Source organism: Strigops habroptila, chromosome 2 (genome assembly GCF_004027225.2).
Source record: "Strigops habroptila isolate Jane chromosome 2, bStrHab1.2.pri, whole genome shotgun sequence".
Taxonomy (NCBI): domain Eukaryota; kingdom Metazoa; phylum Chordata; class Aves; order Psittaciformes; family Psittacidae; genus Strigops; species Strigops habroptila.
Genome location: NC_044278.2, coordinates 33337615 through 33350624, shown reverse-complemented (window position 1 = coordinate 33350624; position 13010 = coordinate 33337615). Strand labels below are relative to the sequence as shown.

General features: G+C 37.2%; 1 protein-coding gene across 5 annotated transcripts in view; it reads right to left on the bottom strand.

Moving 5' to 3' along the window:
• The window catches only part of PKNOX1 (PBX/knotted 1 homeobox 1), a 50187-nt gene that overhangs the window by 25815 nt on the left and 11362 nt on the right, over positions 1-13010 (bottom strand). For 3 of the 5 annotated variants that reach the window (XM_030477917.1, XM_030477914.1, XM_030477916.1), the window contains 5 exons: positions 10829-10911; positions 7193-7373; positions 6149-6250; positions 3428-3540; positions 2107-2278 (listed from right to left, as the gene is read on the bottom strand). In XM_030477917.1, the coding sequence (XP_030333777.1) occupies positions 2107-2278; positions 3428-3540; positions 6149-6199 (336 nt within the window). In that variant the 5' untranslated portion in view covers positions 6200-6250; positions 7193-7373; positions 10829-10911. The remainder of the gene's footprint in view (positions 1-2106; positions 2279-3427; positions 3541-6148; positions 6251-7192; positions 7374-10828; positions 10912-13010) is intronic. The other 2 variants (XM_030477915.1, XM_030477918.1) reach the window with 1 other exon arrangement.

The following is a 13010-nucleotide window of genomic DNA, read 5'->3' as shown; positions in this document are numbered from 1 at the left end:
AAATGAGGAACAGTAAGAACAGAAGATATAACAAAAGTGCACAATATTAGAATCCCTCTCTACTAAAAAGAAATTTGAAATGTATATAAAAATGTATATATTTATGTGACACATGGCAGAAAAAACTACCCAGCTACAGCCTTCTCTGTGCAAGCACTAGTATTTCAAGCTGAAAACCATACTAGCTATTCCACAACTTGACAGAAACTCTTCTGATCTTCTTATTACCCCTGAGAAAATGAACAGCCTGTCTGAACGTCAGCTGTTCAGCGTCCCCAGCCTTCAGGACAGGCAGACGAGAAGTCGCACTCAAATTTCATTTGGTATCTAGTAATAGAAAGTCATAGCTAACAATATGACTACAGAACAGGAGTTCAATGCCAAAGATTTTTGATTTTGCAATGTGGTTCCAGTTTAAGATAGTACTGACCTCAGCAGCCATGGAATACAAGACATAAACAAATACTTCCTCATCTATCTTCAGTAAAATCAGCCAGGTCCATGCAGCCCAAAGGTGAATACCACATAAACCAAGAGACTTTGTCACTGCTAAAGTCACAAACAGGTCAATAGGCAGAAATGACTATTTGAACACAGCAGACCCATCTACAACCAAAGCAAACTTGATCTGAGACAATTTTTGTGTACAACCAAAAGCACTGAGAAACCAATCTCTGAAGGCTCACAGAAACCACAAAATAGCTCTGAGATTGTTTAATCCACCCCCCTTGCTTAAAGCAAGGTCAATTAGGGCAAGTTGCTCAGGGCTATGTCCAGTTAGGTTTTGACTGTCTCCAAGGATGGAGACTCCACAAACTCTCTGGACAGCCCGCTCCAGCATTCAATCACCCTTACGGTAAAAGTGTTTTTTATGTTTTAATGAAGCTTCCTGTATTTCAATTTATGCCCATTTCCTCTTGCCCTTTCACTGGGTGCCACTGAGAAGAGCCACACAGTCCGTCTTCTTTATTTCTTCATTATGTATTTAGGTACATTAGTATCTCCCCAAACCTTCACTGGTGCAGGCTAAATAGTCTTAGCTTGCTGAGCCTCCCTTCCTTCATGAGAGCTGCTCTAGTCTCCTGATCATCTTTTTGGTCCTTTGCTGGACTCATTCCAGTATGTGTATCTTATGTCCAACAGTGGGGAGCCCAGAACTGTACCCAGCACTCCAGATGTGTCTCACTAGTGCAAAGTACACAGAAAGAATCATGTTCCTTGACCTGCTGACAACTCTTTCTAACACAGCCCAAATATGTTGAATTTCTTTGCCACGAGGATGTACTGCTGCCTCATATTTCGCTTGGCGTCCACCAGGACTATGAGGTCCATTTCCATGAAACTGCTTTCCAGCTGGATGGCCCTCAAAGTGTACCAGTGCATGCGGTTACTCCTGCCTAGTAAAGGACTTGATATTTCTCTTTGTTGGAACTCCATGAGATTCCTGATTGCCTATTTCTCCAAAAGCAACAAAGTATCTCTGAATGATGGCACAGTCATCAGCCACTCTGCCCAGTTTTGCAACATCTACAAAGTTGCCAAAGGTACACTCTGTCCTATCATCCATGTCCCTAATGAAGATGTAGAACAGCATTTGTTCCGTATTAGCCCCTGAATACGGAACTATCCAGGGGCTAGCCTTCCACCGCTTACGACTAGCCTTCAACCGCTCTTCACGCTGCTGACCTTAACCCTCTGAGCCCAGTAGTTCACACAGTTTTCAGCCCATCTCACTGCTCATTTATCTATGTTCTATCAGTTTGTCTATACACTTGACACTCTAAAATTGATTTGCAGAGTCAACCTGGGTATGGCAAGCATGTGTTTCTATTTGTCTCTAATACACTGACCTAAACCAGTTTAGAATGGGAAACAACTGTGAAGGGCCCAGTGTAAGTTTATGGATAAGGGGGGGGGGGGAAAGAGGTCAGACCAACCTAAAAAAAAAAAAAAAAAAAAAAGTTTCTCACCATTAACAGAAAGAAGAATCTTTTGTAGGAAGAAAAATGTGAGGAGAAACCGTAAGCACCAGTTGCGATCAGAAGTCAGGAAGAAGAGACAAAAGTGATGACTGTTTCAGGAATAAAAGGAACAGTTTATACTTACCAAATTATCAGTTTCTGGATCTTCACAGAAAAAGGGTTTTCCTTCCTTTTCCTGCTTCCTTACAAAATTTTCAATATCTACATCAAAACTAGCAGAAGTTGTGCCTTCTGAGCCTTGTGTAGATTGTTCACATTTTTCAAATAATAGTGCTAACAGGGGAAATAGTGGGTGCCTAGAATAAAAGTTAAAATACATGAATAAGTATTTTCACTTATGTGTACACCACTGAAGAGAAAGAGATTTAGCTCATGTAATCTACAGTCACTCGTGTAAGAAACAGAAAGACAAGTCTTGGGCCAGACTGCGTAGAACATCACCAGCTATAGAAAAACATGGTGAAAGTTTGGGTTGGTTGATTTTTTTTTCATTTCAATTTAACCACACATTCTAGAGGCAAATAAAGCAGTAAAATATGTATACTTAAATAAAGAGAACAATCACAAGCCACGAAGATATGACATAATATTTAATTCACTATAATTGAGTTGCAAGAAATACATTAATACAGTAGATTAGAAATGAGGATTAGGATTTAAACTAGGATGAATGTAGATCTAAATTATGAAATAAACTCTGATAAAAATAATTTATTGTTCAATGTGGGCCACACTTAAACATCACAAATAACTTTACAGCCTGGATACTATTCTTACTACTGTACTCAGAGGCCTCCTATGAAATCATGCTCAGAGCAGAAGATGATTTTGTTAGCACAGGTCTGAAAATGAGTGGATACATCTTTCTGCTTCAGGTTTTTGGTTAGGATTTTTTCTTTTTTTTATGTGCAAACTGGTAATACTCATTGTCTTTACAAAGCACTTAGAGTGAGATAACACTTAACCTCATCAAAACTAAGCATACTGCTTAGCACAGCACTTAACATGGGAAAATCTCAAATTAGGGTATTTATACATCAACATTTAATCCAGTTTGAGCTAATTACTGGGCAATAGATTGTTATCCCTAAAGAGAGTAAAGATTGACCTAATTACAACAACAAAAAATCTCACATTAAAGATTAAAACCTACAGGATAACAAACAGCGACCACAGTTCAAAAGTCTGAGTAGCTTGCTAAATTTCACCTGTGCTTTAAAGGCAGCCACCCTTAGAATATCCTTTAAAACTATGCTGAAATTGAACAAGCCCACAATAAAGGGAAGGTTTTTCTTGGCTGAAGAATCACAGTGAAGCTAATTCGATCTCATTCTTTCCCTGCAAACTACTGAGACAGCTAGTTTATTAAAAAAGCTATTTATTAAAAAAGTAAAAAATCCTCTATTCTTTAACCTTCAAAAGACAGAACACAAGTCCATTACTACCTGTAAATGGCCTGTTTGTCCGCATCCATTGGAGTTTGAGATTCTACAGGGGCAGGACTCACCCCTTCTGCATCAGTATCTTGTTCAGTTTTTAATTCTGTTACTACTTGCATCTGTAGAAAAAGAGTAATTTATAAGTAAGCCTGAATGCTTGACATAAAATAACTGTACTGTTTTCTAGCAAAATAGCAATATAAAGGGCTACTAAATTGCCAGAAGGTTGGTATGACTTGGCAGCTGCACAAAAAGCTGCAGCAGTAACAAAACCCCTCTTTTAATCCTTGACACTTTTTGATGGGTAGTTTAAAGGTCACTTCAAGTTTCAGCACTCAGCTTTAAAATGGGAATGACAGATATCAGTAAACTGTTAAAGCATGCTGTCTTCAAAGTGGCTATCTTTGGAATATAGGCTACAGTACATTGTTCAAAAAAAAATCATGGAGATGTCTGCATAAAAATCCTTTAGGATGAAAACAACAGAAAGGTAAGTTTCTACTCTTTGTCTTTCTTATTTCTTACTGTACATTATACCAGGATACTGAAGAAAAGAGATTTTGAAGTGTCTGTTGTCCATTAAAATGCATATTTTCTTACAAAGAACTGAAATATTCTGTGTATTCTGTGTCTCTCCAATCTTCAGAAGCATAACCTCCCCTGACCTTTACCACTCAAATTTACATATTGTAATTACCAATTGTTTTAGGAATATCAAGCTACTGGAGAAGACAGCAGTAACTACTTCTATAAATCCATTTAACAAGTTACACAATCTCCCATCACTGGAAAAACAACATAAAGCCACAGCTTCTACTGAGTACCTCCAAAATTGCAGTAGATGGCTGGTAATGCCTTTGAGGTACTTTGAAAGTGTGGTTTTTCCATCGCCTCCAGTTAAGTATCTTTCAGACTAAAAGGTCTTAAAGGAACCTGACCTGTGAAAGTCATTGTTTATGCCCCCAACCCAGACTCCTTGGTTTTCTCCTACTGGAGCACCGGGAACATCTGTACAAAGATGTCCCCGCAATCTTTTTTTCACTTTAACCCTAGTGAGTTCTGTCTCAAGTAGAGGCTAGACAGTGTTACAGGTATCACCAGGGAGACAGAATTGACACTTGCAGAAAGGAAATGTACAGAATGCAATCCTCTGCCCTCTTTTCCTATGAGATGTACGTATCACATCACTCACAGAAACCCTCCAAGAGGAGGGCTGGCCTCCAGAAACTATTAGAGAACCTGACTCTGACAGAATTGAGAACCAAAAAGTGATGCCAAGCCATCTCCTAGCACAATCGGAAAGTGAGAAAATGCTAGCATATCCTACCCAACAGAGCAGCCTGCCTTGCAAAGTGGTTCCTCATCAAGCATAGATAATTTTTAAGCCAGAATGCTTGCAAAAAAGATGCAACTAATGGACTAATTTCTTGGCTAATGACACAAAGGAGGAGCAAAATAAAGGGGATGACTCATACAAGTGATTATAAATGTTGAGCCATACATCTGCAGAGTTTGAAGGGAGCCAGCATGTTCAGTTAGGGCTCCATCTCACTAGGAGGAGGAATAGCTCGCTTAAAACTTCAAGCTATTTTCTGTGGGCCATTTCCAAACTACAAAAGCAGCAGGCACCCAAATTACCTGCCCAGGTCACCCAGAGCTTAAAATACAAAACAAATAGAAATAAAATGCTCTCTAGTAATCCATGCTTTACAAAAGGATTTATTACTTTCACTGACGGGTTGTCACAGGATGGCAATGGGGAATAAAGTAAAAGATGTAAAGTAGGTGAGAGGAGAGAGAGAAATTCGAATTGTAATAAAAGCAGCAAACAACAACAAAAATCAATAATCCCAGACTGCATTCAGGTAAGCACGTTTTTATAAGACATGGGAAAAGTCGCTTTTTTTTTTCTTCTGACTGTTCACCACTGTTGCCATCTGCTGACAGAAGTACTTGTATTTACTGCTTAGGGCTGACACACAGTAATGTAAAAAAGGGTCTTCAGAGTACAGGTCACTGCATTACTTATCTCCGATTAACAGTATTTTAATTTAGCAATTCAAATAGTTGCAATACACAGCCTGTTGTATAAAAAGAAACAACACGGTCAGACACATCAGAGTATATTTCATTATTCTAGCTGTTTGTTAATATAAGTAAGAAACTGGAAGCCCACTGACCAGCTTCCTAATTAGCTATTTTTATCAATCACTTCATTAAAATTAATTCAAGTATTTTACCAGCTTTCAGCCTGAAGCATAACTGCATCAACTTAAGTGTTGTCAAAGTAGCATATAATTCTAGGTAACTAAATTTATCCTTCACTTGCTCAAGGCCAACAAGTCTATGACTCCATCAATGTCATCTATCTGTCTGTAACCGCAGATGCATAAGAACACTGAAATGTCATGTAAGAAGTATTACAGATGCCCATTTGACTTTCCTAAAAATAGGAACATTACAGCACACAAGTGATGTAGAGCAGATTCAGAAGAAAACCCCTTATCTAACCATTCTTCCGCAAGCTAATCAAAGTCACGCAAAGATTAGCAAAGCTGTTAATAAGTATCCAAGTACTAAGCAGCTGCTTACCACTTTAAAGATCGTGTTATACAAACAAGAAGTGATACCTAAAACAATGCCAAAGCAGGCGTTAAGGAAGAAGTCACTACCTTCTTTCTTCTTGCTAACTGTATTTAGTTCATAGACAAAGAAAACCACACCTACCTGTTGTCCATCTTGATAGTTGTCTATACTTAAAGTCTGTGTTGCCATCATGGTTAATAATACGTGAATTATGTCAAATCATCATAAGTATGCACAAATATCCTTAAAAAAAAAAAAAAAAAAGCCAGTTACAAAAGTGACAACTTAGAATCCTGTTATAAAAGGTGAAAATATAAAGGTTTATGCACATCTTCCCCCAAAAACCTGTGAGTCTGACAATGATAGTTAGGTGCATATTCTTCAGTGGCGGGGAGGGAGGATGATGATCAAGTTGGAAAATGCTTCAACATTTCATCAGCAAAAAGTTTCTTGTATAATTTTATATTTTAACATAAGATTTTTAATAAGTGGCTGCAGTTCTTTTACAAACTTTTACAAATTTATTTTTGCACTACTTACTTAACTTATTCTAAGGTAATACATAAAAATCTAGGAACGAGAAAAGGTTTATGTTTCTGTGTTTTGAGAAGGCTAACAAGACATTGAGCATCATGGTAACTGAAATAATAATAGACTACAAACGATGCACCAAATGTAAAAAGTATTAAGGAATACCTTATTTACTTACAAGAATCCCTATTCTAAAGTTAAGGCCTGAAATTACTTTTAGAATCCAAAGTCTCAAATCCCTTCTGATACCAGCCATTTAAGGCTCAACAAAGAATGGAACAATATCTATCAACTTTTAAACAAGTGGGCCTATGTGATTAAATAGTTTCAAAAGTGACTTAGGAATTCAGAAGTCTCATTTTCATAGACACTTGATACTTTGGGAAATATTATTTTTAATAGGATTTATAACACAAGTAATTTTACGCATGTTATTCTCTCTAAGCATTAGCTAGAGTTTGGTGCTCAAATGAGTTAAACCCTTTTTCAAGTTAGACATTGAGTAATAAAAAAAAAATAGCATAGCACATAGAGTTTATTCATCATATTACTAATTCACATTTCATTTTCTTGTCCGATTAGCAGCCACTACAACTGAAATCACATCATTCATTAAGCTATTACCATTAAATATTACCGCAGAACTCAATTCACCTTGACATGTAGGAGTCTGAATGTTTAGCTACTACAAAAAAAACCCCTCATATTAAAAAAGAAGACAGAGCTCATGTCTTGAAAAAGATTACATCCAGGTATTAATTCCAGGTTTTTCTGCTCTCTTCCACTTATGTCAGTATCAAAGAACTAAGTTTCAGAATTCTCAGCAGTTTCAGATCTGAAACAAAACCTTTTTTGTTTGTAATGCGTTCAATCACTACAATTTTTTCAACTATTTTTAAACCTTTCCTTCACTACTGCACACTATTAAAGTACATGACGATTTTGAATAGCTGTGTTTACGTTTCTGGATATTTTCCCCCTCAGATAATAGTCTCAAGTAAATGTTTCATTTAGGGAACACATAAGAAATTTCAGGATCCTCGTCTTTGTTTAACAGTTTCAAGCACAGAGACAAACCTAACTTCTTGGGACAAACCTCAAGCCTTGCTGTGCATGAAGTTCTACTCAAAGTGCAATTCCTAAGCATTATTTATTTATTCATTCACAGATTTTTAATTTTTTAATCAGCTTTGAAGACCAGAGAAGTTCACCAGGATGATGTAAGCATGACTTTGTTTAAAAAATAGGTTATTGGCTTTCACTCACTCATGCGTAAATGGAGCTGTTACTCTTTGGGAGGCTATGCCTTTTACACATGCAAAAGCATCTTGGGAACCACAAATATGAGCAGACAACAGATTTTGGTACTGGCACTGGGTCATGTGCTTGCAGAGCTGAACAAGTTGCTATCTGCAGACAACATGCACATACCATCTTAAGTAGCTTGTGGAATACTAGCTAAAAGGTATGCTACAGTTTGGGAACTCCTATGCTAAAGTATACTTTTCTAAGGAATATGATTTATAGAGTAAAAGAGTAAAGACTGTGTTAAGAGTCTTCAAAGCAGTCTTCAAAACTGCTCAGTTTCCTAACAGCGTTAACGAAAGTATTTTCTGGTTCTAGTTTGTCTGTTTTTACAGAACATCAGTAGTTCTTTCTTCGAAACTCCAAAAACATTACTGATTTCTTCACAAAAAAGGAATGACATACATCCACTCACTGATAGAAGTACTTTAGATTTTTTTTTTTAATATAGTTATGAATCATTTAATGTTAAAGTTATCTCACTTTGTTGTGGCAAATACTGATTTATCTTTCAAAATACTTTAAGGGGGTACATTCTGAAACATCAGCCCTGTAAGCATTTGTTTTACATTTAAACATTTATTTTCTTTCAAAAATGGTAGCTTGCAAACCAGGGCATTAGCATCTTTCTATATGCATAGAAGGAATGCAGCAAAATGTGCTTTTCTTCTTTCTCAAAAGCACACATTTGACTTCTCACTGTGATATCCAAAGGACAGACCAGACTACCCTCAAATAAAAGTAGAACAGATCAACAAAAAAAAAGTAAACACTATTTAATAATTCTTTCAGAAGCTGAAGAAGTTCCTTACAAAACGTGGGTAAAGAAATTGTTTGGCTGTGGGAGAAAGATGAAGCTCTTAGTCAGAAATGAGGAAATAAGAAGTAAAACAGTCATGGAAGAGAAAGAATGTCTTAAGACTTAGCAAGGATGTGAGATCACATTAGTGACGCAAAAAGCAACAAAAAGAGGGAAGCAACAAAGATAACACATGTAAACTGCTGAAGACAATAGGACATTGCAAGAATTGCTGGAGAATCTGACAAGCTGGATGAACCCTTCCTTCCAGATTTCCATAAGGAAAAGACATTCCACATCTGGATGTCTCTCTCACAAAGAAAGAGCTAGATCCATAGATTATTTCATCAAGAAGGACTTCTGCCCTATTCTCACCCAGGGGAGCAGCTGAAAAGAATTCTACATGGGTATATCCTTTATTTCCCGTAAAAGCTTAACCTCTGACTTATAATTACAGTAGAAGATTAAGCTATTAGGCAAGATAGCAACTGACGAGCTTTATTGAAGACTACTGCAAATCAAGACGAACAAATTGAGCTAATCACATACTTAAATTGAGGCAATTAACTAAGGAATTACTTCGGTTCACTAAAGAGAAACATCTCCTCATTACCCAATAGCAGTAAGAAACAAACTATGTTAAACTTTAAGAAAAATAACTGAAAAGGTATTTACACATTTGGCTTTTGTAACCTAATTCAGGCTACAGCACCCAGTTCTAGTTAACAGATACACAGCCTAAGCAGATGTTCATTCTGCAAGCAATGATGCTAGATGAAGCTGCTATCGCTCCTAGATGTTCATCAGTGCCACCCTGCCAGAGCTAATTACTTCCACAGCTCTACCATTGCGCTTACAGAACATGTGAATCATTTCTGACCCGTTTTACACAAAGTCAGCTAGGCTAGTTCAACCCGCTGTTAAAGGTGGCCGTGATGTAAACCAGCTGACTCTGTCTGAAGCATATTGCTGTGCACTTATACGACCCCTGCTTTTGGCTGACCTATTAGTGTGGTAATTTCTGGCTCATGTGTGGCGATTATCAACTCACAGCAGGACCATCTTTAACCAGCACAGCTATACCCAATACTATATGGCCTACGGTGTCTGAAGCAAGCCTAAGAACACATGACTTCTGGACAACTTAGCTTTAAAAATGCCAATTATTTTTTGTTACAGAAATCGAGAGTAAACAAGAGTAGAAGGAAAACTGCATATGCATTACAGTCAAAGAATTACAAATAACAAAAATAACCCAAGGGTGAGAAAGTGAGCCAGCCTGCTTCATGCAGAACAGAATTAACTCTGATTCTATTTATTTTGAAAACAAAGTGTGAGGAAAACCCAAGGAAATGTTTAAGGTCACATCAACTGGAAGCTGATGCACAAACTGCAATCAGAAACTCCACTGGTATCTGTGGCAAAAGGGATTTCATAAAAGCATTGTGTTCTGCAAAACAAAGCTAAATGAAAAAAGAAAAATCAAGCCTTTAATAAAAATAAGTATGAAGGTAAAATGTAGAGTAGAAAGGAAGCTAAATTAAGAAGGATAATCATAATTAGAAATGTGGAGACTCTGTGCAAGTTAGGGAATATCAAAGAGAAGAGATTAAAGGTGAGATGAAACACGTACACAAAGTGATAACTTTAACATACATCGCTCCTCATTTGCTCTACTTACTCCTTCATAATTAGGAGCGAAGGGACCACCCAGTAACGTTAACATAAGGTAAAAGCAAGCTGTTGGAGTTCAGTAATATCATTTTTAACATATACAAGCTACAATAGATGTTTGTAAGAGATATAAATAGTTATGCTTCAGGGTATAAACTAACCACTAACTGTCTTCAGGTTGTGAAGAAACTACCTACCAGACTTGTTAACAAGTAATCGTTCCTTCTAATTTTCCCCTCTACATGTTCCTTTGAAGTCCTTCAGAGAGAAATGGACGACTGGCAGATTCAGCTATTTGTTCATTCTTACGCATTTGTTCATTCATTGCTCTATAACATACACCCTTATATTCATACCCAAAGTTAAAAAGATCAAAACAGCAAGCCTGTTTGACACATTAAAAGTATCTAGAACCGGCTTTGCTTTCCATCAAAATATACAATGATACTTGCTTCCAGGGCATGCTGCTTTTTTAAAGGAGATAAAATACTGGCAGTAAGAAAGCTGCTCACCCCTTTCCTTCAATGGGTTGAAGATGACATTATCTTGTCCCAGTAGAGTGATCCCACTGACGTACAACGTAGAGGACAGAAACCTACAAACCAACAGAGAAATATTCAGGAGACAACAACACAGCACATACTTCCTGAGACTGAATATGACCAACGAAAATATTCTGGTTTATTATCCAAGTTTAAACTGACAGGCCTTTTCTTTTTTTTCATTTGTTTGTTTGCATGTTTTGCAAATTTGGGGTTTTTTTGGGTTGGCTTTTTTTTGGGGGGGTGGTGTGGGGTGTGTGTGTGGTGGTTAATTTTTAATAATCTCTAATCACACCTACTATCCTATGCTATTTTTCCAGTTTTCCCTCATCTTATTTCATTCATTTGCCATATTTATCTTTGTCTTTGCTGACACCTCTAGCAGAAGGCTGCATCTGGACTGCTAACTTGCTTGCAGTTCAACCTTCATATTTTAGTCTCTGGCTCAGTATCTGTCTGCTTACACTAGACAAGACACATCCCAAAAATAAAGCTATGAAATGCAAATAGTTATAACTCATCAGTGTTGTAAAAATTAAGCATGAAACCAAGAAAGCTGAAAGCCTTTTTTCATCTAAATTTTATTGTAAATCTCCTTCATAATCATGCTTTGTTTTTACCATGGAATGTATTCTAATGATGGCTATGATCAAGTAATCAACTATATGATAAAAACTAACAGACTACAGGAAAGGGCATGAGCCACTGTTAGGCTCGCATGTTCTGCAAAGACAGGTTCTGCAATAGGATTATTCAGCAATTTTAAAACTGGTAACTTCTTTTAAGCTTTAAAATTATTTTAATTATATTTAATAGCACCTGTTTGATATATTACAGCTACTTTTAAAAAGTAGTAATGATTGTGAAAGCAAAGTAGCAAAGATTGTGAAAAATCTTTTAGAAAACACGATTACTGAAAACATTAAAAAATGCCTGCAAAGCTATATAAGGGGAAGTTCCAGACAGTAACGCTGCACAAAGGCCATCTGAAATTATATGATGGCTAAAACACACAGCTGAGATCTTGAAACAGATTATCTCTTTTTCTCACATAGACAAAGTTCCTGCATTCCCAGTTCTGTCAACTGGAATGAAAGGAACTCCAACGTTTTTGAAAATGAGATGAAGTTGGTATTTGGATTTGAGAACCAAAATTTATCCACGTGTAGTGTGGAAGTAATGTTTTTCAGACAAGTTCACGGAAAAGCAAAATGCTAAGGGCCGCTCAGCACAGATGCCATCTCTGGTTCGTGAAACCTAGTTCTAAAAGAACAAGGAAGACACTCTGATGAGTTACAAGCTTCAGCCATTGGTTACAGATTTAATATTGAGCTAGGAATTTCAATCCAAACTGACAGACATGGTCTTGAAGCTTCAAGGGGCAGATGATACATAAGAAGTTCTTACCACTTTCTCTTAAACTATTAAAGACCTATGTCCCCAAAGAATGGGCTTATCTCATTTTTGCAGCTTCTTTGTTCTGAGGCAGTGTACCTTCTTACTCCCTTCTTCACACGCTACTTGTCTTCTATAATTTTGATAATTGTTTTCACACACCCCAACTTATTGGGCTATTTTCAAATAGAGGACTTCTCACTATTCATAGCATCTTCTGAATGTAGGTCACTGCCAGATAAATTTGGATTATCTCCTCGTCTGCTGAGACATAGGGAACGACTGCTTCACCACTGCAAATTTGAAAAACCTGTTCTCTCCATTCAGAAACAACTGCAGCAAAGAACTGACTGTGCCACTGCTGCCAGATCTGGTCAGTCCAAAATATTTCATGTATGAAGAAGTAGCTCTTCATACAGGAAATGTATGAAAAGCAGCCCATGAAGAAAGCCTACAGCTGAAACTCTGGAAATAGGCAAGTTTCTAGGCACTGTATGAGATATCGAAGGCAGAATTAAAGAGGTACTGAAGAAATGCAGGCCCGAACGAAAGATGCTATAGAGGAAAAGGTTTGGCTGAGAAGGAGCCATTGGACATTGCAGTCATATTGCCTTCTTCCAAGAGACATCTGGCAGCAATTAAGACTAGAATCTACCCTAAAACATGCCAGACAAGAAAACAAAGAGAGATCTGAGCTTGCATCTCTCAGTGGGGCAAGACAGGGAACAGATAGACTTGTTAAATAAAGGATGGAGAC